Source organism: Leucopleurus acutus (assembly GCF_964270905.1).
Source record: "Leucopleurus acutus genome assembly, chromosome: 9".
In the NCBI taxonomy this organism is placed as follows: domain Eukaryota; kingdom Metazoa; phylum Chordata; class Mammalia; order Artiodactyla; family Delphinidae; genus Leucopleurus; species Leucopleurus acutus.
Window position 1 is genome coordinate 50,297,156 of NC_139144.1, and position 24,020 is coordinate 50,321,175.

At 38.6% G+C, this 24,020-nt stretch overlaps 1 protein-coding gene across 2 annotated transcripts in view; it reads right to left on the bottom strand.

The window, feature by feature from the left end:
* The window catches only part of ASB4 (ankyrin repeat and SOCS box containing 4), a 120,873-nt gene that overhangs the window by 12,512 nt on the left and 84,341 nt on the right, over positions 1–24,020 (bottom strand). For both annotated transcript variants that reach the window (XM_082846465.1, XM_082846466.1), the window contains one exon: positions 5,967–6,457. In XM_082846465.1, the coding sequence (XP_082702591.1) occupies positions 5,967–6,457 (491 nt within the window). The remainder of the gene's footprint in view (positions 1–5,966; positions 6,458–24,020) is intronic.

The window sequence follows — 24,020 nt, forward strand, 5'->3', positions numbered from 1 at the left end:
TGCTTTCATTCTATTATACCAGAGGTCTAGCCAAGTAAGTTTGGCAAGGAAGTGAAAGAAATCTTTAGGAATCAGGCAGAGGGCATGTCTTTGAAGAAGCAATTGTTTGAGGTTGGGAACTTTAAAGATCCCTCCTGATTGGTGAAGACCACGTTGACTCTAAAACTGATGAGGGAGAAACGATGAACACCCTTGGGAACGTCTTCGGAAGGGGAGGCAGGTGTGCTCCTAGCTTGACCACTGCTGCTCTCCAGATCAGCAGCCCCATGTGGAGCCTTGTAGGAGCCGCTTCCCTTCACCTGTGAGCCAGGAGGAAGCAATCCTCCAGGACCAGGCTCACCCTCCACAGTCCAGAGTCACCTGTGGCTCCACCCCACCAGCACCACGCTCCTGGGGAGGATAGCAGCAGCCCAAACCCTTAAGTGGCTCTTACAGGGGAATGGGGAGAGGGTCTTTTACTTACTTTTGCAGAGACCTGTTTCATCCATAGTCAACCACCAGGGGGCTTCAGAGTAAAACTCAACATTTAATCTCTGGGCATTCTCACACATTGTCTCTCCTGGTTGGAAAGGCCCCTGTGGGTAAACCAGGCCCAGGAACATGGATTCTACTGCTCAACAGATATGTAATGATAACACTTATAGTCATCTTTTGTTTAAAGGTTGCCATGACCAGAAATGATAAACACTTCCTTTTTTTAAAAAAAGATTTTTTTGATGTGGACCATTTTTAAAGTCTTCATTGAATTTGTTACAATATTGCTTCTGTTTTATGTTTTGCTTTTTTGGCCGTGAGGCATGTGGGATCTTAGCTCCCCAACCAGGGATTGAATCTGCACCCCCTGTATTGAAAGGTGAAGTCTTAACAACTGGACAGCCAGGGAAGTCATGGTAAACACTTCTTAAATATTATCTTGTTTCATTCTCAGAACAACCTTAGGAGAAGGATATTATTATCCATGCCCTCTGTCCTTCTCTACCCTCTTCCCTGGAAGGAAGGTAGCCTTACAGCATAAATATACACAAAATTATGCATTATGAAGTGAGCTGTATTAGAAAGAGATCGATTGTTTGTCTTCTAGAAGTCCCACTATGAAGAATGACCACTCTAGTGAGATGTGGGTAGAGAAAAAAGGGGAGGTAGTCCAAGGAAGAGATATTTATAGATGCAGGATGAAGGCTGAGGTGAGGAATTGGGGGGGAGACTTTGTGAGGGCTGACAGTGACTCCAGAAAGAGTAAGAAAATGTTTGGCACCATCCTCTGGGCTCTGAGTATATCTGTGGTGTGCTATGAGTAACATTAATTTCTTTCTAGTGAAGGACCTGGTCTGCATATTATTGCCAAGGCATAAGAGTATATCCATTTCACAGGGAAGGAAATTTAGGCTCAAGAAGCAAGTAATTTATTCAAAATCACACTCTTAGGTGAGTGGCAGGACCCAAATTTGTTTGACATCCCCCTCCAAATTCCATGCTTCTTTATTCTTGACATGCATAGCATGGCAAGTCTAGAATGAATGAGTTATGAGTGATAAAGCAGAGGTAACATTTTTAAATAGGAACCATTTCATATGTAATTTATTTTTATTTTTTATTATTATTTTTTTTTTTTGCGGTACGCAGGCCTCTCACTGCCGTGGCCTCTCCCGTTGCGGAGCACAGGCTCCGGATGCGCAGGCCCAGTGGCCATGGCTCACGGGCCCAGCCGCTCCGCGGCATGTGGGATCCCCCCAGACCGGGGCACGAACCCGCGTCCCCTAGCATCGGCAGGTGGACTGCCAACCACTGCGCCACCAGGGAAGCCCTTCATATGTAATTTAAAATGCTGGGTTGTATACTCACTCTAGAGATTGTTAATATCTATTGTTTCAGCCAAATCTAGATACCAGTGTGTATGATCCAGAAAATGGATGCAAACTAAGCAGTAGATATTCATAGCTAAAAGCTATGGATCACTGCACTTTAAATAAAAGTTGCTGAATTTTTCATAGAATATAACCATTTGATTTTATTTCTAAGGCTGAAATATGTATAACAGTTCAAGTAAGAAAATATTCCTTCGATCCAACCTTAGTATTGGATTTTATTTTAAAATTTTAAAAGTCCAAAGCCTACTGATCAATGGGAAAATTGCAAGGAAGGTGAGAATTAACAACTGAGGTCAAACAACTACCTTCAACAGTAGATTTCATGAATATTTTTTCAGGCCATTTAGGTAGCAGTCTTTCCTCAAAATTTATAGAGAAAATATAAGGGTTAAGCGTTGTCCTAATTCTCGACCTTTTCAGACATATCTTGACCAAGATCCAGAGGCAAAAACAAGTAACAGCTAAAAACTTGGGAGAAATATAAAATTTGGTTTGGGAAAAAAGAGAAGCCTTAGGTACAAACTGATACGGAGATTTAAGGATTTAATAGGATGCATATGAGTTATTCCAGGTCAGGAATAAGAAGCAGAGGATTAGTTTCGAATATTTACCAAAAAGAAAAAAAAGTGGGAGGGACTCAGGAGGGACTCAGGGGTGGGAGGGGGCGGTGTTCCAAAATCAAAGAGACACCCAAGGAAGGGAGTGCTGTAGAATCTGCCTTCATGGAGATTTGCAAATACAACAAGAGCACTATTTCTGCCTAGAGCCTTGAGAATTAAACAAAATGACCTCTTTAGGTCTTTTCTTGTGTTGTGATCCTTTAGGTTTAAATACATTTCCTGGGCAATGTCATAAAACACAGCAGAAACTGCTAAATCTAAGGGCTTAGGTTCAGGAGTCAGACAGACCACATTCTGAATCAAACATATGACTATTAACTTTTAATGGGCTTGAGCCACCCAGCAATTCTATTACATTTCCCAAGTCCATTTGCTCCCCAAGGTAAACATCTCACACCTTCACCTTTGCCCTTAAGTCTTCAAACCTCTTCTCCAACCACTTCTCATTCTTTACTGAGAAAATAGAAGCAATCATAAGAGTACTTATATAAACTCTTATTAACATATCTACCAACAGCCCTGCATCTGGGCACACAGGCGCTGCCTTCCCTCTTGCTATGATGGATGAACTGTCTGTGTTACTAAGACCAACACCTCCATTTGTGCACTAGGTCCCATCTTCAAGATGGCGCTCCAATAATTACCTGCAGCAAATTTTCTCCCCTTCCTAGAACACTCCCATCAGCCAACAAACATATCAGCCATCATTCCCTTCTAGCTACTCTTGCATTACAAGAAAATGCCTCAAACCCCTCACTGTTTTCACTTCCTTTTATCCCTTTTTCCTTTGAATCCACTTTAATTAACCTTTTCTCACCAGTGATCCACCAAAATAACTCTTGTTGAGGTTCCCAATAAAATCCATGTTGTCTAGTCCAATGGCAACTTCTTAGCCCTCATCTTATTTGAAATGCCACCTATATTCAACCCAGCTGATTCCATATCTTCCTTCCTCATGTTCTATCTTGGATTCCAGGAAAACATTCCATCTTGATTCTCCTCCTAGCTCAAGGACTTTCTACAGTTTCCTTCACTGATTCCTTTTCATCTACCCAAACTCTAGTTGGAGTGCCCCATAGCCCAGTCCTCTGGTCACTTCTCCTCTCTCTCTACCCCACTTCCACTGTGGGTCTAAGCCACCCTTATCTCTTATCTAGATAACTGTACTACCTTTGCCCCTCTCCCTCGTAGAGTTATTCTCCAAAAGGCAGTCAAAAGGAACTTTTTGGAACATAAATCAGATTTTTTTTTCCCTCACTCAAAATCATTCAGTGACTTACTCTCTCATTCAGAATAAAAAACCAAGGATATCAGCACAGTCTACAGGGTCATATATATGGTCTGCAAATCACCCTCACGCTTCTCTGACTTCTCCTCCTCCTTTCTCACCCCACTTCAGGCACTCTGGCTTCCTCAGACATGTTTAGTCCTCTCCTACCTCAGGACCTCTGCACCTGGTTTTCCTTATATCTAGAATGCTCCCCCCACCACCACCCCTGCCCACCCCCAGCTATTCACATGACTTGCTCCTTCATATCCTCGTTTTCTCTAATTAGCCTTTGTAAAACAGCACATATATAAACACCAAAGAAAGCCCACATTCTATTATTATCTTTACCTTGCTTTACGTCTCCATAGCACTTAACATATCAGAGTATATTTATTAGTTTGTTGTTTTGTTTTTCCCACTGTCTCCCACTAGAAAGTGTCTTCCATGAAGGCCTTTGTTTGGTTCATTGCTTTATCTCCAACTCCTAGAACAGTTCCTGGCACAAAGTAGTGCTCAGTGAATACTTGTTAAATAAATGAATGAATGAACTTGACCACTTACTCTGTGTGACTTTAGGAAAATATCTGAATTCTATCACCTTTTAAATGAGGATAATGCCAGCCCCTACCTCAGAGATTATTATAAAATAAAATTAAATAATATGTATCAGCCTATTTAGAGCTCAACAAAGGACATTATTGTAACACTATTATTTGTTATCCTACTCCTAATCAACATAATCTTTTGAAATTTTCTATAAAATTAAAGTTCCAGGACATTATGAGTATTACATAAAATTTTAAGGAAAAAAATTACTTAATCTTTCATTAAAACACTGACAACCAAGAGAAAATTCCTTACTGAGATCACATAAATCATTGAACTCATCATGTCTACATTGGAACTTTCTGTGGGTTGTCTATCTGGAATTTTCTGAGTGCTCTCCCCTTAAATTCTTTAGTGGAACTTTTCTTTCAACTAAACTTCACACTGCAGGACTTCAGACAAGTCTCTGACATTTTACCAAGGTAGGAGGTAGCACTTGGCTGTGAATTTAGTAAAACTTCTATCAACTAGCTTTCTGTGACCCTACATTAGTTAGCTGGTTTATACATAAAACTCCTCTACTGCGTGTTAATTAATTTTTTTTAAATGAGTGAGATCCTAGGTAAATTATCATTTGATTTCTTTATTTAAGGTGAAATGCATTTTGGTTTCCAAATTAATGACCGTCATCAACCTAATGCAAAACTCTCTCTTCCATGTGCCTAGAGAACCCTTTATTCCTCTACCTTGTCATTTACCACGGAATATTAAAGTTATCTCTTTATGTGTTTGTCTCTCTCACTAGCTCCTAAGCTAATTGAGGATAGTTACCATGTCTTAGTCATGCCAGTATTGGTAATATCTGGTCCCTGCTAGCCCATTAGAGATTATCATTAAATACTGTTTAAAATAAAGGCTGTGCAGTGTCATACTTACTATAAAGCTAAACACTAGCACCAAATGAACCAAGGTTGAATACTGGCACTGCCTCTGTGTGAGGTCAGACAAATTACTTAACTACTCTGTGCCTCAGTTTCCTCCTCTATAGAATAGGGATGATGATATTATTTACCTTATCAGATTGTTACAGAATTAAATAAATTAAATTAAGAAGTGTAAAATGCTTATAACAGTGTGCTTAATAAATAGAATTCATTATAATAAATATGACTATTAGTTCTTAATAAATGTTAGCTTTCATTAAACCAGAAAACCGAGTGGCCCTTTCATGTCTACAAACTAATTCCAGAGCAGTCTCAATCATCTTTAGAGCAAACATTCTGCTTAAGAGACGGCAAGGCCTGCGTCCACACCGTTCACCTCTCCTGCAGACGTAAAGTGGCCTTCTGATCTTTTTCACTCAGTCCCCAAGGAAGCCACTACCAGTTCACTGGTGTTCACACAAGACATGGAAAATTATCTACTACCTTGCTCTCCTTCTTTGCTCTCAGCCCCAGATTTCAAACAAACTTGGACTAGGACAAGATAGCTAGGGTTGTATGTGTAAATGGAATGTCAGATTGTGGAGCAGAGGCAGCCCAAAGACTCAAGCCTCAAACAAGCTTGAGTTACTTGGAGATTTCAGACCAAGCCACCCTTTGCGTCCCCATTACCCTGCTGACGACCCAGTTCTTCACTTGGTGCCCTAGGACACAGCCTCACCTTGTGGAATTGTGGAGGGTATATTCGAGCCGCCCCATGGTTCAACAGCAGCTGGTAGCAGATCTCAGGCTGGGCGGCAGGTCGCACGGAGGTGACCTTCAGCACATACTGGATGGCAGCACAGCCATTGATATCCATGAGATTGGCTTCTGCGCCAGCTTCCAGCATCATGTGCATGAGCACGTGGTCACAGTTCCAGGCTGCCTTGTGGAGCGGAGTTTTAAAGTCGTCATCCCGGGCGTTGACCTCGGCCTTGTAGTCCAACAGCATGCGGCAGATGAGGTGATGCTCCCTGCTGAACTCCTGCTCTTTAAAGCGGAGGGCCCAGTAGGTTGCGATAGCCAGTGGGGTCTCCATGTGGGCGTTCACACTGTCCACTATGGCCCCGTGCTCCACGTAGAAGGCCACCAGCTCCGGGAGGCCGAAGTGGGCAGCCGTGTGCAAAGGCGTCTCCTCATCCTGGTTGTTGGTCTTCATGTTCACGTTCGCCCCTAGAAAGGGAGAATGAGGAAGACAATTATTTAAACATATTTTATCATTTTCCACAAGGTTCATTAAACAGGCCTTTTCTCGCTGCTTCCCTTTGAACCTCTTCCGCTGTATACCACCCATTTTTCCAAGTTCCATTTCTAGACCCCATGGAAGCCACTGCTTTGAAACAACAGCGCCACCTCCTGGACAACCAGCAAATGTACTGAGGTGATGGGAGAGTGGGCCTGAGAGCAAACGATTTCGGTTGGGAGGCTGGAGCACTGTCTAGAGTTATAGTTCCTACCCCTAGGTGGATTTGGAAATACAAAGTGATTCTGATAACCAAGCAAATATCATTAAAAATGAAGGTTATATCACAATCTTTGAGGTTCATACATGTAGCTTTAAAAGTCTTCAGTCTCTTGATGAGATTTCTTCAAAATCATCTTTTTCTTTTCTTTCAAGGGAACTAAACCTAAATGTTTGGTTCAAGGGAACATCAGTGGTATGGAAATTGCTCAGCCCTCTGACTGAACACTGACAATATTAAGCTGCCGAAGTCTGTGAGGCTCCTTTGGAATACAACTGGGGCAAAAACAAAAAACACAAAACACTTTGACCACCAAACTAGACTAAGGGTCATATTTTGAAAGGAAAGGGATAGAAGCTAGTAAAATAAAATACTCATTAAAAGAAAGACAATTAAAGACTGTATGTAACATGTCCAATTTATGGTTGACAAATGCTGTTTAGAAATACAGATTATTAGTGCTTGGAAATCTCCTTAGAAATTATTTAATCCAACCCACTTATCTAACAGACCAGGAAACTGAGTGAATTTAATTTTTTGATAGGGAAGTTAACTACTAGAATGGTCAACTTGAGAAGCTGAAATTTTCCTTCTCAGCCTAGTTTAATTGGGGTGAGCTAAGTGACCCCAGGGAGCCTATTCTGTGATCAATTCTACTGGAAATTTTTATAGTTACTTCAAGTATAAATCTGGAAATACTTTTATTAGTATCATTATTATTATTATGCCAGCAACTAATATTTATTAAGCACTTGCCATGTACAACATTCTGAGCTACATGCTTTTCACATATTGCCTCATGGAATCTTCCTAGCAACCCTTTGCAGGAGGTGCATTTTTCCCCTAATTTTACAGATGAAGAAATTTGTTTTTAGACTAATAACCATACCAAGCTAAGAAGCAATAGAACAGAGGTTTGAAAGCAGACAGCCTGGCTTCAAAATCTCTCACGACTGTGCTATTCTACGTCATTATTTTCCTAAAAAAATTTTTTCTGTACTTTGCTCTCTTTGGATATTTGAAAACTTGAAAGTAACAGAGAAATAATGTTGCATTTTGTTAATTTAAAAAATCTGTTCTCTGTGTGTTGCTCCTTTATGCCCTTTTTTATGGCACCCTGTGATCATATGGAACACATTTAAGAAAGGCAATACTCCTACAAGCTTACTCAGTGTCAGAAAAAAGCCACCCCTCAGTGAGGTTTCTGAAAGCACATTGCTCTGTAAACTCAGAGTCTATCTCTGCTCCTAACTTTCAGGAAGCAGAATTATAAGTAAAACTCATCCCTCACAACAATCTGCCCTCTGTGTTCATCAGTATTCCGCCCTGGAGAAGTTCTGGGTCACATCTCCCTTCAGGTCAGCACTTCTTTGCTCTGGAGTGAAATGCGATGAATAAGAATGTCTTCCCAGAAGCTAATGCAGGGTCACTTCAGATGCTGGAGAATTTCTAGTAAGAAAGGGAATCAAAGGGTCAGGATGAAAATTTTATAGGCCAACTTGGAAGTAACCACGTCCTTTATTTTTTAATGTACTTGGACATTTACAATGGATCCCTGACCTCTTGCTACAACTAGATATACTGCGTAGTTTCCTTTTCTGAATAGGAGAGCCTTATTTTTGAATTGTGGCTTTGAGTGTAACTTTTCCAGGGACTACATAAAGTAGGATGATTTGACTACTTTTCTATTTTAGATTTTGTGATTCATTCAAGAAATTAGAGACCATAAACATAAATTCTTGGGAACTTAAAAAAATATTTTTTTTAAATGTGAAAATGCAATGTATTAGTTTCCTAGAGCTGCCGTAACAAAGTACCGCAAAGTAGTACCGCAAACAACAGAAATTTGTTCACGGTTCTAGAGATTGCTAGTGCAATTACAGTGTTGATGAGAGTGGCTACTTCTGAGCGTTTTAAAGGAGAATCTGGCTCATGCCTGCCTCCTAGCTTCTGGTGATGTCCATCAATCCTTGGTGTTCCTTGGCTTGTAGATGCATCACTCCAAGGACTGCCTCTATCTTCACATGGTTCTCTCTGTGTCTCTGTGTCTTCACATGGCCGCCTTCTTATGACACCAATCATACTGCATTAGGGACCCATCCTGCTCTACTCATCTTAACTAATTACAGCTGCAACAACCCTATATCCAAACAAGGTCACATGCTGAGTTGCAGGGGATTAGGACTTCAACATATCTTCTTTTGGGGGGAAGGGAGGCGATACAATTCAACCCATAATATATAACATGCATTACATAATATATAAAAATATATATGTGCAGTTTAAAAAATATTGTAAAGCTATCACCGATGTAATCACATCCCAGGTCCAGAAATCAAACACTCCCTGACCCGGAAAAGCCCTCTACTGTCCAATCTATCCTTCCACCTCACAACTCCACCATCCTGCTGGAGGTAATATTATTCTGACTTTTATGATAATCATGTCCTTGAATTTCTTTATAGTTTAACCACCCTTGTATATACCTCTAAACAAGATAGTTTAGTTTCACTTATTTTCCAACTTTATATAAATGTAATAATCAACACATATTCTTTCATGACTTGCTTCTTTCACTCAACACTATGTGAAAATGATCTATGTTGCGATGTCTAGCTCTTGTTTGTTCATTTTATTGTGTTCTATCTCACAGTACAAGTAATACTACTACTGACAGACATTTACAGTTTCAGACTATTCCAAACACTGCTGCCATGAGTATTCTTGTACATTCTTGTACCCTGGTGCTCATGGGCAGGGTTCACGGGGTGCTATACCTATGAGTGGAATTGCTGGGTCATCGGGTGTGCTTATCTTCAGCGTCATTAGATGGTATCAAATAGGTGTTGTACCAGTCTACACTCCCATAAGCCATGTGTGAGGGTTCTTATCAACATTTGGTATTTTCATTCTATTTAATTTTAGTCAGTCAGATGGGTGCATAGTGATATCTCATTGTTTGAATATTTATTTCCCTAATTAATTAGGTTAGACATATTTTAATATTTTTATTAAACAAATATTGCTTTTTATTTACTATTATAAAGCATTTCCATATTGTTATATTATCATTTAAAATATCATTTTAAAATAATGACATAATATTCCATAGTGAGTTTACCCTCCTGATGGATGTGAAGACTTTTTTCCAAAGTTTTGATCTTATGACTAATGCTACAATTGATACATTTGTGTGTAAATCTTTGGATTATTTCCTTAGCATAAATTCCCCCAAAATAGAGTCATTAAGCTGAAATATCTGAGTTATTTTAAGGGTCTTTATGAATAATTGAGGAAAGTTATATTTATCTATATCTCTCTATATTTATATACATCTCTCATTGATGCATGAGTGCTATTTTACTCACCAGTAGGTAGTTACACAATTTTAAAAATATGTTTGCTATTTGGAAGTAAAAAATGGTCTCTCTTTTTCTTTTCATTTGAATTGATTTGTTTATTAGAGTTTGAACACTTTGTAATTATTAACTAGTAGCATTTCTTCTTTAGTTATTGTCCAAATTTTTGTCCTTTTATACTCTGAAGCCTTTCTGCTTTGTTTACATTTATATGTGTCATTCATTAAAATAATATTTAAGCCTATGCTCTCATAATTGGTATACATTTTTTATCCAGTTTATTTTTGATTTTTCTTTAATACAATAATGTAAACTTTATATGGTCAAATTCTCCCTTTGTTTTTTTGTTTTTGCTTTTGTTTTTGGTATTAGAATGTCCTACTCCTCTCAGAGGTTTCATAACTTATCCAGATTAATTATAATTGGATTTTTAATAGATTTAAAAAAATGTTTAACATTTAATTCATGTGGAACTTATTGTGGTGTACTTATCGATTTAGGAAGAATTGATATTCCTATAGCATAGAGTCTTTCCATGTAGGAACATGGTCTGTTTCTCTAAAAAGTTTTCTTTACATTTCTGTAAACTATGCCCCCACAAAATTTGTAGCAATTTTCATTTTAGGGAAGACGGGTAAATTATTTCTGGGGTAAAGTAAATTTTAGTGAGAGAAGGCCCTTCATGAACCTTCTAATTTATGCAAGATGGACTCCAGAACTAGTCTGAAATGGTTGCAAATTAGATGGAGAAAAATTTTCATTGCCTGATAAAGAACAAGAACTTTTCAGATTTAATCTGTGGGCAAAGGAGACAGAGATTTGGTTGCACTGAGAATATGATGAAAAGGGGACATAGGATAAGAATTGCACAGAAAGAGTGGATGCTGGCCACAGAAATGGTACTGTGATACTCCTGAAGCCAGGAATATAGGGACACAGTGCCAGTCAACATTCAATTTTTTCTGTTCTTCTGTACTGTATGATAGTATCCATTCATTATCCTCCAACAGAGAGAATCAATTTCATGAATCCTAGTTATGAGACCTCACATTGCCTTACTTCTTTTCCCCAAGAAAATTAAACTGCTTCCAAGTGCCCATTTGTTGGCTTGGCTGATCTTCCGAGATCAGTCGTCATGTGGCTCCCTCTGCTGGGCTTTGCTACTCCCTACATTCTAAGAGTTGGCCCTCAGAGGCATCCTCTTCAAAGTATCCACATTCCCTCACAGTTCTGTCACGTCAAAAGCTACGTGAGAGTGGGGGCAGGTCTCTGTAGAAACTGTCACCTCTCCATCTTCCCAGACTCAGGGAATCCACATCTTTACTTCATCCCTAAGCCCGCCCTGCCTCCCTCCCTGTCCTAATGAACTTGATTTCTCACAGAGCCTGTGTGTAAGTGGGGAGGTCAGTGGGGAGACAGAGGATGAGCCCAGACCAGTGCTCTCAACCCTTTCAGGCATGCCTTTCCTATTCCGCGATGAAGTCGAGAAATAATATCATCTACCTTCATACATAATCTTTTAAAAATAAACCCAATGCCTAGCTAACATGTAAAGGCAGAATGAAAGTAGTTTCTAATAATTTTAGCTACATAGTTATGATTGCCACAAATAATATAAATTGCAATGATATAGTATAAATTTTAATGTGTTATTGACTATACTAGATGACACAATGAAATGCTTATTTGCTTGAATCCATATGTAGACTCCTAGCAGCTACATCACTGAACTGACACAGGTGTTTTGTATTGTAATTCAAATACCACAGATGTCATTGCCATAATGAATGGTATTCCAAAATGAGGAAATAAATTTTGGTCTGGTTTTGCCTTGATTTGTAGCATAGTTGCATTTCTGGAAATTTCCATATTTATTTACAATTCAAAAGTATTTTGCGTTTATATGTAAAATGCAGTTAGGTTAGAAATCTACTGTGTTACTACATCTAAATATCTGTTATTACATCGGCACTAAATCTAAGATTTTTTACAAATTATGAAAGAATTAAAAAAATACAGAAAATCTCAGAAAATCTAACAGAAATCTATATACCCATATTTGACAGATATTAATCTTTGACATATTCTCTTTGGTTTTCCAAGATAAAATTTTACAGGAAAAAAACAGCCCATTTCTCTTTTATTCCCTCCCTTTCTTTCTCCTCAGAGATAATTATTATTCTAAAGTTGACTTTGTCATTCCCTTTAAATTTTTGTTCTTTTATTACTCACATATGCATCCATAAGTAACGTATATACCATTATTTTGTGTTCTTAAAAACCACGTAAGTTGTACTCACTTTTGCAACCTGTTTTTACCAGCCACATTATGTTTTTGAGCAGAGCTGATTTTTTCATTTCAACTGCTGAACAGAATTACATTGCATAATTAAACTACAGTTTAGCCATTCCTCTACTAAAGACAGTTAAGTTATTTTAGCTTTTTCATAATAACAAATACCTTTCAAATCATGCAGGAGTTTCTTTAGAGAGAGAAACCGAATTAGTGGGTAGTAGTATACAAACATTTTCAATTACATTAAATTATACTCATCAGTGGTTGTGTCAATTCAAATGTCAGTCGGTACAGTTTAAAGGTTCAGCATCATTTCCAACACTTTGTATTGTCACACTGTTTAATGTTTGCCAATTAGATGGTATGAAGTGATATTTTGATTTAATCTGCATTCCCCTGGTTATCAGTAGTGTTTTCTCATATGTCTATAGGGGCAACAAGATTTCCACTTGTATGAATTGCCTATTCATAGCCTCTGCCCATTTCTCATTGAATTGTTTGTGTTTTCCATATTTATTTTTTAGGATATAAACAAGATCTTTGTGGAGAAAATGATAAAAACTTTACTGAAGGCAAAGGACTTAAATGGAAAGTTCTGCTATGTTTGTGGATAGAAAGATTCAATAGTATAAGGATGGAAATTCTTCCTGAATTAACCTATAAATTCAATGTAATTCAAACATTTTTTACATAATTTTCAAAGAGTAAAGAACAAATCAATTTTGTAAAAAAAAAGTAAAAGAATGAGAAGGAAAGACGAATGATGAAGAAGGTGTACTTATCTTACCCGATATCCAAGCAAACTATAATTAACACCATTGGTGGGAATGTAAATTGGTTCAGACTTTATGGAAAACAGTATGAGGTTCCTCAAAAAAGTAAAAATAGAACTACCATATGATCCAGTAATTCCACTCCTGGGTATATATGAAAATGAAGAAACTAATGAAAATGAAAACACTAATTTGAAAAGATACATGTGCTCCAATATTCATAGCAGCACTATTTACAATAGCCAGGACATGGAAACAACCTAAATGTCCAACAACAGATGAATGGATAAAGATGACGTGGTACATATATACAATGGAATATTACTCAGCCAAAAAAAGGAACAAAATTGGGTCATTTGTAGAGATGTGGATAGACCCAGCATCTGTCATACAGAGTGAAGTAAGCCAGAAAAAGAAAAACAAATATCGTATATTAATGCATATATGTGGAATCTAGAAAAGTGGTACAGATGAACCTATTTGCAGGGCAGGAATAGAGACATAGACGTAGAGAATGGACATGTGGACACAGGGAGGGGAAAAGGGAGGGTGGGATGAATTGGGAGATTAGGATTGACATATATACACTACCATGTGTAAAATAGATAGCTAGTGGGAACCTGCTATAAAGCACAGGAAGCTTAGGTTGGTGCTCTGTGACGACCTAGATGGGTGGGATGGGGTGGGGGAGGGAGGTCCAAGAGGGAAGGGATACAGGTATACAGACAGCTGATTGACTTCACTGTACAGCAGAAACTAACACATTTTAAAGCAATTATACTCCAATAAAAAAAAAGTTTGAATTATTAGCCCTGAATGTTCAACTTTTGAATTGAGACTGACTTGTGAGACTTAAAGTGACTATGTAACTTTTTTGTACCTAAGAGTTACCAGAGAAGACACAGACCCACCTGAGTTTTCCTCCCACAGTAGGGGAGAAACTAGACCCTCTGAATAATTTAAAAAGACACTGGAAAACAAAAATAACATTGTTTTATGAATATATCCCATGATCCAGTTAATAATCATGTGTCTAGTAAATTTTTTAGACAGGGCACCTTTTAGCATATTTTCTAAGAACTCAAATATTGGATACTATTTTTAATTGTCATCACACATTAAAAATAATATTCTTGGGTAATTTTCTCCAAAATATTCCATAAGTCCATTCTACTCTTTTTCTAATACTGAACATCATAGAGAAATGGGAGCCCACCAAGTTTTTTGTTCCTTTATAAGCAATCTACTTTTTATTTGTTTTTGTTATAGTGTTAAGTGATAGTGTTAAGTTTCCTTCCTTCCTTTATTTATTGAGGTATAGTTGACTTACTATATTAGTTTCAGGTATACAACAGTGATTCGATATTTCCATAGATTACACACCATACAAAGTTATTATAAAATATTGACTATATTCCCTTTGGTAAACATTACATCTCTGTGACTTATTTATTTTATAACCACTAGCTTGCACCTCTTAATACCCTTCACCTATTTCACCCCTTCTCCCCTCCCTCCCCTGTGGTAACCAGGGGAGGTTCTCTGTATCTGTGAGTCTGTTTCTATTTTGTTATATTTGTTTGTTTTGTTTTTTAGATTCCACATGTAAGTGAAAGCATACAGTATTTGTCCTTCTCTGTCTGACTTATTTCACTAAGCATCTCTCTCTCTTTCTCTCTCTCTCTCTCTCTCACACACACACACACACACACACACACACACACAACACACACACACACAATAGAATGCTAGTCTGCCATAAAAAATAATGAAATCTTGCCATTTGTGAAAACATGAATGGACCTGGAAGGTATTATGTTTAGTAAAACAAGCAATCTACTTTATATTTATTCACCTATTTGTATACTTTTACTATTTTTATTGTTGAAAGTTGATGTCTTATTAAAGATATATCTAGGCTCAGTTTTTTTTAATTGATTTTACCAGGAACCAAACCTACCCATTTCATCTCCACATAATTATCTGTTTTCATACAGGAATTTTTTTCTTTATCCTGTTTTTTAAGTTTTGGTCATATTCAAAAAGGAAACATTTCTTTATGTATTGAAAGCTATAAAATATTTTTTTGCTTAAAATTTTCATCACCCACTAACTATCAAGTTACAGTCATTGATAAGAAAGTCCCCCCCTCACAATTTTTTAAACCCCAATCCTCAAATGCATGAGTGAAAAAGTGGTAAATTACTCATGGCATTCTTTTTTAACATTGCCTTTAAAAATTACACTTCTCAGGCTTCCCTGGTGGCGCTGTGGTTGGGAGTCCGCCTGCCGATGCAGGGGGACATGGGTTCGTGCCCCGGTCCGGGAAGATCCCACGTGCCGCGGAGCGGCTGGGCCCGTGAGCCATGGCCGCTGAACCTGCGCGTCCGGAGCCTGTGCTCCGCAACGGGAGAGGCCACAACAGTGAGAGGCCCGCGTACCGCAAAAAAAAAAAAAAAAAAATTACACTTTTCTTAGAAATAGTGCTAAAACAGGGTGAACAGTAGTTAGTCTCACTGATTATAGTGGCCTGCAATATGCATGAGAACAGAAGGAAACTTGGAGAAAACATTATCATGGGTTATAATAGTAAGGATTTGAGAAGGAATTTTCTTCAATTTATTAACTTCAGGTAGAAATTTAGAATCCTCAGTAGCTACTTGTTTTGTCTGAAATTCCGTCATCTCCATCAGCTTGAACTTCACCTGCCTCAGTTCAAAATCATGTTTGCACAGGCTTTTGTGCAGTAAAATCACAGTTGTTCAGTGTTCTTTTATGAAAATATTAATAATGCCTGCTATTTTTCAAGCACTCACTAAGAGTTTTACATACGTCTCACTTATGATTAACAGTAAGCATTCTTTAGAAACATCTGTTATTCAAAGGTTATACTTCTTTTTTCATATTCAGGACTTTTTTTTCCTCCAAGTTCTGCGATTGTTTCTCTTCTGCTTCTTTGTCAAGGATGCAATTTTGTGCAGTGTCAAGTCTGTTATTAACTGTCACCAAAGTAGCCTGCTTTGTTCTAGTTTCAATTTTGCCCTTTCAATCTACAATCTTTGGCAAATATATTTTCCTGTATCTTTCACAGTCTTATCTTAAATGAAATCTTAAAGGAAACACCATTTCCCCTAAGGCCCCATCCCTATATAACCACATTCTCCAAGGTCTGGAGTTGAGGACTACCTTCTTCTAGATCAACAGCAGTGCTTCTGAACCATTACTCTCTCAGCCTTGTGTACAACTCCTCATCAGTTAAGGTTTATGTCACCCAATGAAGTTACTCTTTATACCTTTTCATCTGCGATCTCACAAATTCCCAGTCACTCTTCCATTTTCAACAAAGACATAGGTCTCTGGCTCAGTCTTTATTTTATCTCTGTCCTGACATCACCCTGCAATACCGTTGCAGATGATGCGTTCAACACATTTGCACTCACAATTCCTAAATCTTCTGGGGCAGATTGCATTACCGTTACCAATTATCTCATTGGTCCTTCTTGCAGTGGCTTCCCTGTTGAAGGTTCATACACCTCTACCCTGTTGAACTCAGTTTGAAATATGGGTTCTTGTTGCCCAGTTGCATCTCTATCCTTCCCTTAGTGAAGTTTTTCAACTCTTTCTTGATTGCCAATATATTCTAAATTTTCCTTAGGCTAGGATTTAATCAGGATAGACTAAATTATGGTGTTGTAACAACACTCAGATCTCAGTGGCTGAATGCAATAAAAGTTTATCTCTCACTCTCACACTGTCTACTGTCATTCCAGAACCAATGTCCTCTATTTGACCTCTCAGAATCCAAGCTACCTTGATCTTCTGGCTTCACCATCTCTACCTGAGGTTTCCTCCAGTATCACAACATCATGGGGAGAAACAGGTTTTAAATATCCTATGGGGGCTTTACATTGCCTAAACCTGGAAGTGGCTCATTTCTTCTGTTCACACTACATTAGGCAGAAAGGATATATGATCCTGCTGAACTGCAAGGGGACTAGACTAGAAAGTCTTCCATGAGCCTGGAGGGGAAGAAAACTAGATATTGATGAGCACTACTTATTTCTACCGCTGCTGACTTGAGTTTCCGTGAGTAACAGTAAGACAAACAAACAACAGTTCTGACTGATTCAACAGCGACGTTTACCTTCTCTCCCTTTCACGTTAGGGAAGAGGGGTCTCTCCTCCAGTTCAAGACAAATAACTCCATCTTTGCGACTGATCATCTTCCCAACAGTCAAATGTTGCTCCACAAATAATATCTCTTTACTCCATATCAAACAGCTCTCTCTCCATCAACTTTTTGTCCTCCTCTTATAAGCATACTTAAGTTTCTCCCAATCCTTTTCTCCTGTTTAACTACCTTCCAATTTCTTTTGATCTCTTTTTAGCCAGACTTCTTGAAAGTGTGGTCTCTGCTTCCTGCACCCACTTCCTTACTACCTATGATCCCCTTGGTCCATCACAACCTGCCTTCTGTCCTCACCACTACACTGCTCTGACAAAGGTCACTAGTGGCTTCCAATTGATCATTCCTATCTACAGTTTTCAATCTTCATCTTACTACACTCCTTTGCTGCATCCAATGGTGCTGACAACTCACTTCTTAAATTCTATTTTTTCAACTTCCCTGGGATGCTTTCTCCTCCCTCTCTGGCTATTCCTTCATTATATTTCTAAGATTTCTCTTCTCAATTCCTAAATTGTGTTGTTTCACTTGGGTATCATTCAGTTTCTGCACTTCTTACTATATGTAACTTCCTTGAGCAGTCATAACTACTCTTTTCACTTTATTTATGAACAGATGGCTCTCAAAATTATATGAACAATCATATATATAACGGACTTGTATCTGGAATATATAACTTACATCTCAATAGTAAAAAGAGAAATAACCCAATTTAAAAATGGGCAAAGTATATACATAGTCATCTGTACACAGAAGATATATAAATGGTCAATAACCACATGAAAAGATGCTCAGTGTCATTAGCCATCAGGGAAATGCAAATCATAACCATAGTTTGGGGGCTTCCCTGGTGGTGCAGTGGTTGAGAATCTACCTGCTAATGCAGGGGACACGGGTTCGAGCCCTGGTCTGGGAGGATCCCACATGCCACGGAGCAACTAGGCCCATGAGACACAACTACTGAGCCTGCACGTCTGGAGCCTGTGCTCCGCAATAAGAGAGGCCGCGATAGTGAGAGGCCCGCGCACCGCGATGAAGAGTGGCCCCCGCTTGCCACAACTAGAGAAAGCCCTCGCACAGAAACGAAGACCCAACACAGCCCAAAATAAATAAATAAATTTAAAAATAAATAAATAAATACTCCTGTTCTCTGTTTAAACAAAAAAACATAGTTTGATACCACCTTATGCCCACCAGGATGGCTATGATCAAAAAAACAGATAGTATAAGGGGGAGGGGCAATATAAGAGTAGGGGAGTAAGAGGTACAAACTATTAGGTGTAAAATAAGCTACAAGGATATATTGTACAGTATAGGGGATATAGCCAATATTTTATAATAACTATAAAAGAAGTATAACTTTAATAAACTGTGAATCACTATATTATACACCTGTAACATATAATATTGTGTATCAACTATACATCAATGAAACAAGCAAAAAAGATAGTACCAAGTATTCACCAGGATGTGGAGAAATGGGAATTCTCATACACTGATGGTAGGAATGTAAAACGGTACAGCCACTTTGGAAAACAGTATGGCAGTTCCTCAAAAAGTTAAACACAGAGTTACCACATGACGCTGCAATTGCATTCCTGGGTATTTACTCAAAGGAAATGAAAACATATGTCCACACAAACATTTGTATGTAACTGTTCATAGCAGCATTATTCATAATAACCAAAACATGGAAACAATCCACATGTCCAGCAACTGGTAAATGGATGAACAAAATGTGGTGTATAAATACAATGTAATATCATTCAGCAATAAAAAGGAACAAAGTACTAATACATTGTTTCATTTCATCACTTCAAAAATCATTGAAAACACTATGCTAAGTGAAAGAAGCCAGATATAGAAGACCACATATTGCATGATTCCATTTATATGAAAAGTCTAGAATAGGCAAGTTCATAGAAACAAAAAGTAAATTAGTGGTTGCCTAGGACTGAGGTGGCGGGGAATGCGAGTTGAAGGAAAATGGAGGGTGATTGCTAAGGTACAGTTTTCTTGTTGGGTGATGAAATGTTCTAAAACTGTGGTGGTGGTTGCATAATTCTGTGAAAATACTAAAAGCCACTGAATTGCACACTTTAAAATGGATAAATTTTACGTAAGCGAATTATACCACAAAAAAGCTGCTAAAAAATATATGACCAGTCTTGGGCTGACCCCAGAGTTTCAGATCTATATCTACAACTGCATTCTGAACAAATTCAGTTGGAAGTCCATTGAGCGCTAAAACTTACCATGTCTTAAACTAAACTCTTTTCCTTCTTATTCCTGTTACTCATGTAAGCTATATTTCAATAAATAGCAATGCTATGGCTCCAGCAAATCAAACTGAAAGTCAGAAATTCACCTTCCAGTCCTCCTCCTTTCTCACTCCCCTGCCCCTTTTCATCAGTCACCAAGTGTTGACACTATAAATTCCTATCCTATTACTACTGCCTAGTTTGTACATCTGCATTTCCCCCATAGGCTACCACGTGCTCAGATTCATCTTCCATAATTCTGACAGTAATTTATTTATTTATTTATTTTGACAGTAATGTATTTAAAATGCATACCTGACCATATTGCTCTATCTCTTAAAATCCTGTAATGGCTTTCCATTTTCTATATGATACAGTCTAAGCTTTTCGCCGTGAGAGAGAAAGCCATTCAAAATCCAGCTCCTACCTCTCCAGCCTTCTATCCTGCTGTCCTTTGTCTCACACTTTGCTTTAATTACTGAGCATCCTGTAGTTCTGTGCAAACGCCTACGTGCCTTTGCTTATGTTGTTTCCTTGACCGGAAATGACTTGAATTTCTTCTTTGACTAATTAACTTTACTCCTCCTTCAAGGTCCTGTGCCACGTCTTCTAGAAAACCTTCCCTTACCCCCCGGCCGTGCTACTTGTCCCTCCTCTGTAAAATATTTTATCTAGAGTGCTAAGGAAGAACAGGTTTGGGTGTCTTGCTCCTCGATTTAAGATCCTTGAGAACTGATGCAATTTTTATTTGTCTTTGTGTTCCTAGAGCTTGGTACGTTCATTCATTCAGCAAATATTTGTTGAGACACTACTATGTACCAGCTTCTGTTAGAGGCTCTGGGAAGACCATAGTAAATAAGACAGTGTCCCTGACTTCATGTACTTTACATGCTAGCGAAGAAGATAGACAAAAAATTAACTCATATATTTATGTGTATATACATATATATATGATAAAATTATAGGTAGTGATATGTTGTGAAGAAAAATAAAGCTGGGTAAAGTGATGGAGAATGATGAGGGAAGAAGGTGAAGCTTTTCACGGAAAGGCTCTGACTTCCGTGCAGCAAAGAAGTAAGCCACCTGAAGAACATGAAGAAAAGCTTTCCCGGCAAAGGGAAAACAGCAAGGGAAAAGGCTCTGAGGTAGGTAAGAACAACCTTGATTTGTTCAGAAAATGCAAAGACCAGCATCAAAAGAGGTGAGTAACAGAGGGAGTGGTAGGAACTAGCACTGGTGAGGCAAGCAGGCACAGAAGGTCACAGGAAAGACTTTAACTTACATTCTAAATGTGGGAGGAAGCACTGGGGGGTGAAATGATCTGATTCACCTTTTGTAAAGATTACTTACTCAAGCAGGCTGTGCGGAGGGTAGACTATAAAAAAGGAAAATGTAAAAGCAGGAAAATTACTGGAAGTCTGCTATTGTAGCCAAGAAGAAATAAGGTGGCTTGGGTTAAGGTGGTCCCATCGTGGGTGGTTTGAAGTGGACATACCACTTCCAGTGGTCAGACCAGAGATACATTTTGATAGCATCAACAGGTCTTCTGGGATGTGAGGTGTGAGGGAAAGTGAGGCAACACAGATCCCTTCTAGGCTTTTGGCTTGAGTAACTGGCAGAACAGAGTTGCCATTTATTAAGACAGAGAGCATTAAGGTGGACTGGAAACACAGTTACAGTCTGGACATGGTCAGCTTGAGATGCTTATTCAATATCCAGTGGAGATGGATTATATATAGTCAGATAGGTGAGCTGACGTTCAGAGGAGCGGGTCAGGCTGGGAGATACAAACCTGGGAGTGAGCACCGTTTGAGGATATTTGAAGTTGTGAGACTAGATAAGATCACCAAGGCGAGTTTTGATGGGAAAAGCGTGTCTGACTGAGCCCTGGGCCCCCCCAGCTTTTTAAACGTGGAAAGGAGAAACAAATCCAGGAAACAAGACTGAAGAAAGGGCAATGAAGGAGTAGAAAAACAGCCTGACTTTATAAATGGTCATTAAACCAAGCTATTTATCACACAGTCTGTTCTCATAACCAGTTTCTTCTTCTTTAACAGCTACCTGTATTTTTTTTAAAACATACTGAAAACAGGAAGCAAATATCACAAACTATTTCCCTCTATCTCCTGAAGCGAATCTTTTTCATATCAAAGCTTATCAGCCAACTCCTCCGATTATTGCTTCTCATCCCTTGGGATGCAGACTTCTTTTCATAGAGCCCATGTTTATTTATTCTTCTGTTTATTTTTAATTTACTCAGCCTTAAGGAAAAGACACCTTTCTAGACGTGAACTATCCACATGCAGGCACTGAGCTCAGTCACCTTATTTTTATTTTGTTTTTTATCTTTTTGATTCCAAGAAAAACATTGATTAAAATTTAGCAAAGTAACCATAGATAAGACTGAATAACTCAGAATTTGGAAAACATACTATTATCATATTATTTTGCTCTCATCTTGTTGTGCTCATGAAATCAGACCATATCTTGTGACTGGGATAGTGTTTTCACCGAAGGAAATGAATGCTGCTATTGTCATTCAACTGACAAAGAGGTTAATCTTGGGGAAGACTGTTGAGGTTTTGCGGGTTTCTTTTTTTTTTTAAAAGGAGAAAGTGAACAATGACTTCTTCTTCTGTCCAAGGACAAAATTCTGTTTGCTCTGGCCTCAGAACAAGGGGAGGCCTGGATCAGCCTCAGGGGTGGAGGTGAATGGCCCTGGCTACATGGAGGCAGGACTGGAATGAGAAAGGGAGATGGTGATGTATTGATGGGAGTGGTACCCCCACTCCCGAGGCAGAATAAGGTGGGCGGGGTGGGGGGGGGCAGCAAGTGGTGGGTTAGGTTAGCAGAAACCAACTGCATGAGAAAGAATTAGTCAAGAACAATGGGCCTTCCCTTTGCGGTGGCTGCAGGGCAACAAAGCACTGGTGATGAAGCCCTCTCTGGAGCAGCCAGCATACTGGACCACGAGTGAGGATTCCCTTAGTCCAGAGGGAACACCTTTCTACATCCAGTGGCTTACAGAAAGAACAATTGCTTGAACAGAGGTAAGTCACTGCTGGGGAGTCATACCAGGAGAGGGTATTCAAGGGAGAGACTTCCTGCTAATACAGTCTGTAATGGATTAGAGTTGTTTTACCCTGGAGTACATATGTGTGATATTGTCTGTATTCAAGCTGGTGAAACTAGAGGTATGACTACATAAAGGTTTGGAACAGCCCCTGGGGTTGATGGATGGGGGAAATTATTGCCCCGAGCTCGCTTTGCATTTCTGCCTTCATCTCTGCTTAGGTTTCTTAGAGGCAATGTCCCCTTCAAACTTTGGATGGAATTAAGCAGAGGGCTTCAATCTTTCTGTTTCTTGCAGGAAAGCAGTTGCAGAATTATCTCTTCCTGAGTTGTCAGGGTAACGTTCCTTCCCTGTGGGGCAGTGTATTTTTCAAAGACCCCCAGTTGGACTTCTTGTTACCATCTTCACACTTGAGAGCTCTGTAAGACAGGTAGTGACTAATCATCTGAGAATACAAGCTCTTCTCTAATTCCTGACATGTTACATGCTGTGAGTTGTATTCTCAATGGATATAGACTGATGAAGAAGTTAAGGGGAGGAGGAATTTGTGAAGCCAAATAGTGAACATTAGAGTCAACTTCTTTCCCTAACTCTTGGGGGGCCACCTATCCTATTTTGTTTAAGAATGTATACTATGTAGCATCTCCACAAAAATGTGTATCCCAATCCAGTCCCTCTGATGATGTAATTAGTAGAAATTTCATTCATTCTTTGGTTTATAGTTTGCTGATATATTTAATTTACATAGCTGTGGCTAAATGGTTTTTTGTTGTTTGTGTTTCTGATAAAAATCTCGATTTATTTTACAATCATAGCCCATGAAAGGAAGACAATAGATGTATTTTTCCTAACTCCAAGAGAATCTGAAGAGTCCTTTATACTTGTTGAATTAATTACAATAAGATCAGTTATAGTTTGATGAGTTAATTCAAATTGAACTTCCTGTAACAAACAATGAGGAAATAAAATTTCTCAAAGCAAACAAGTAAAGCAAGCAGCATTGTCTCAAAATTAAGGATAATATAACAATAAACTATTGTAGTTAAAAATCAAGATGTAACTGGTGGGGACTTCTCTGGTGGTCCAGTGGTTAAGACTTCACCTTCCAATGCAGGGGGTATGGGTTCGATCCCTGGTCGGGGAGCTAAGATTCCCACATGGCTCATGGCCAAAAAATCAAGACATTAAAAAAAAAAAAACAGAAGCAATATTGTAACAAATTCAGTAGAGACTTTAAAAATGGTCCACATCAAAAAGAAATCTTTAAAAAAAATGATGTAATTGGTGGACTTTTTTTTTTAACATCTTTATTGGATAAAATTATT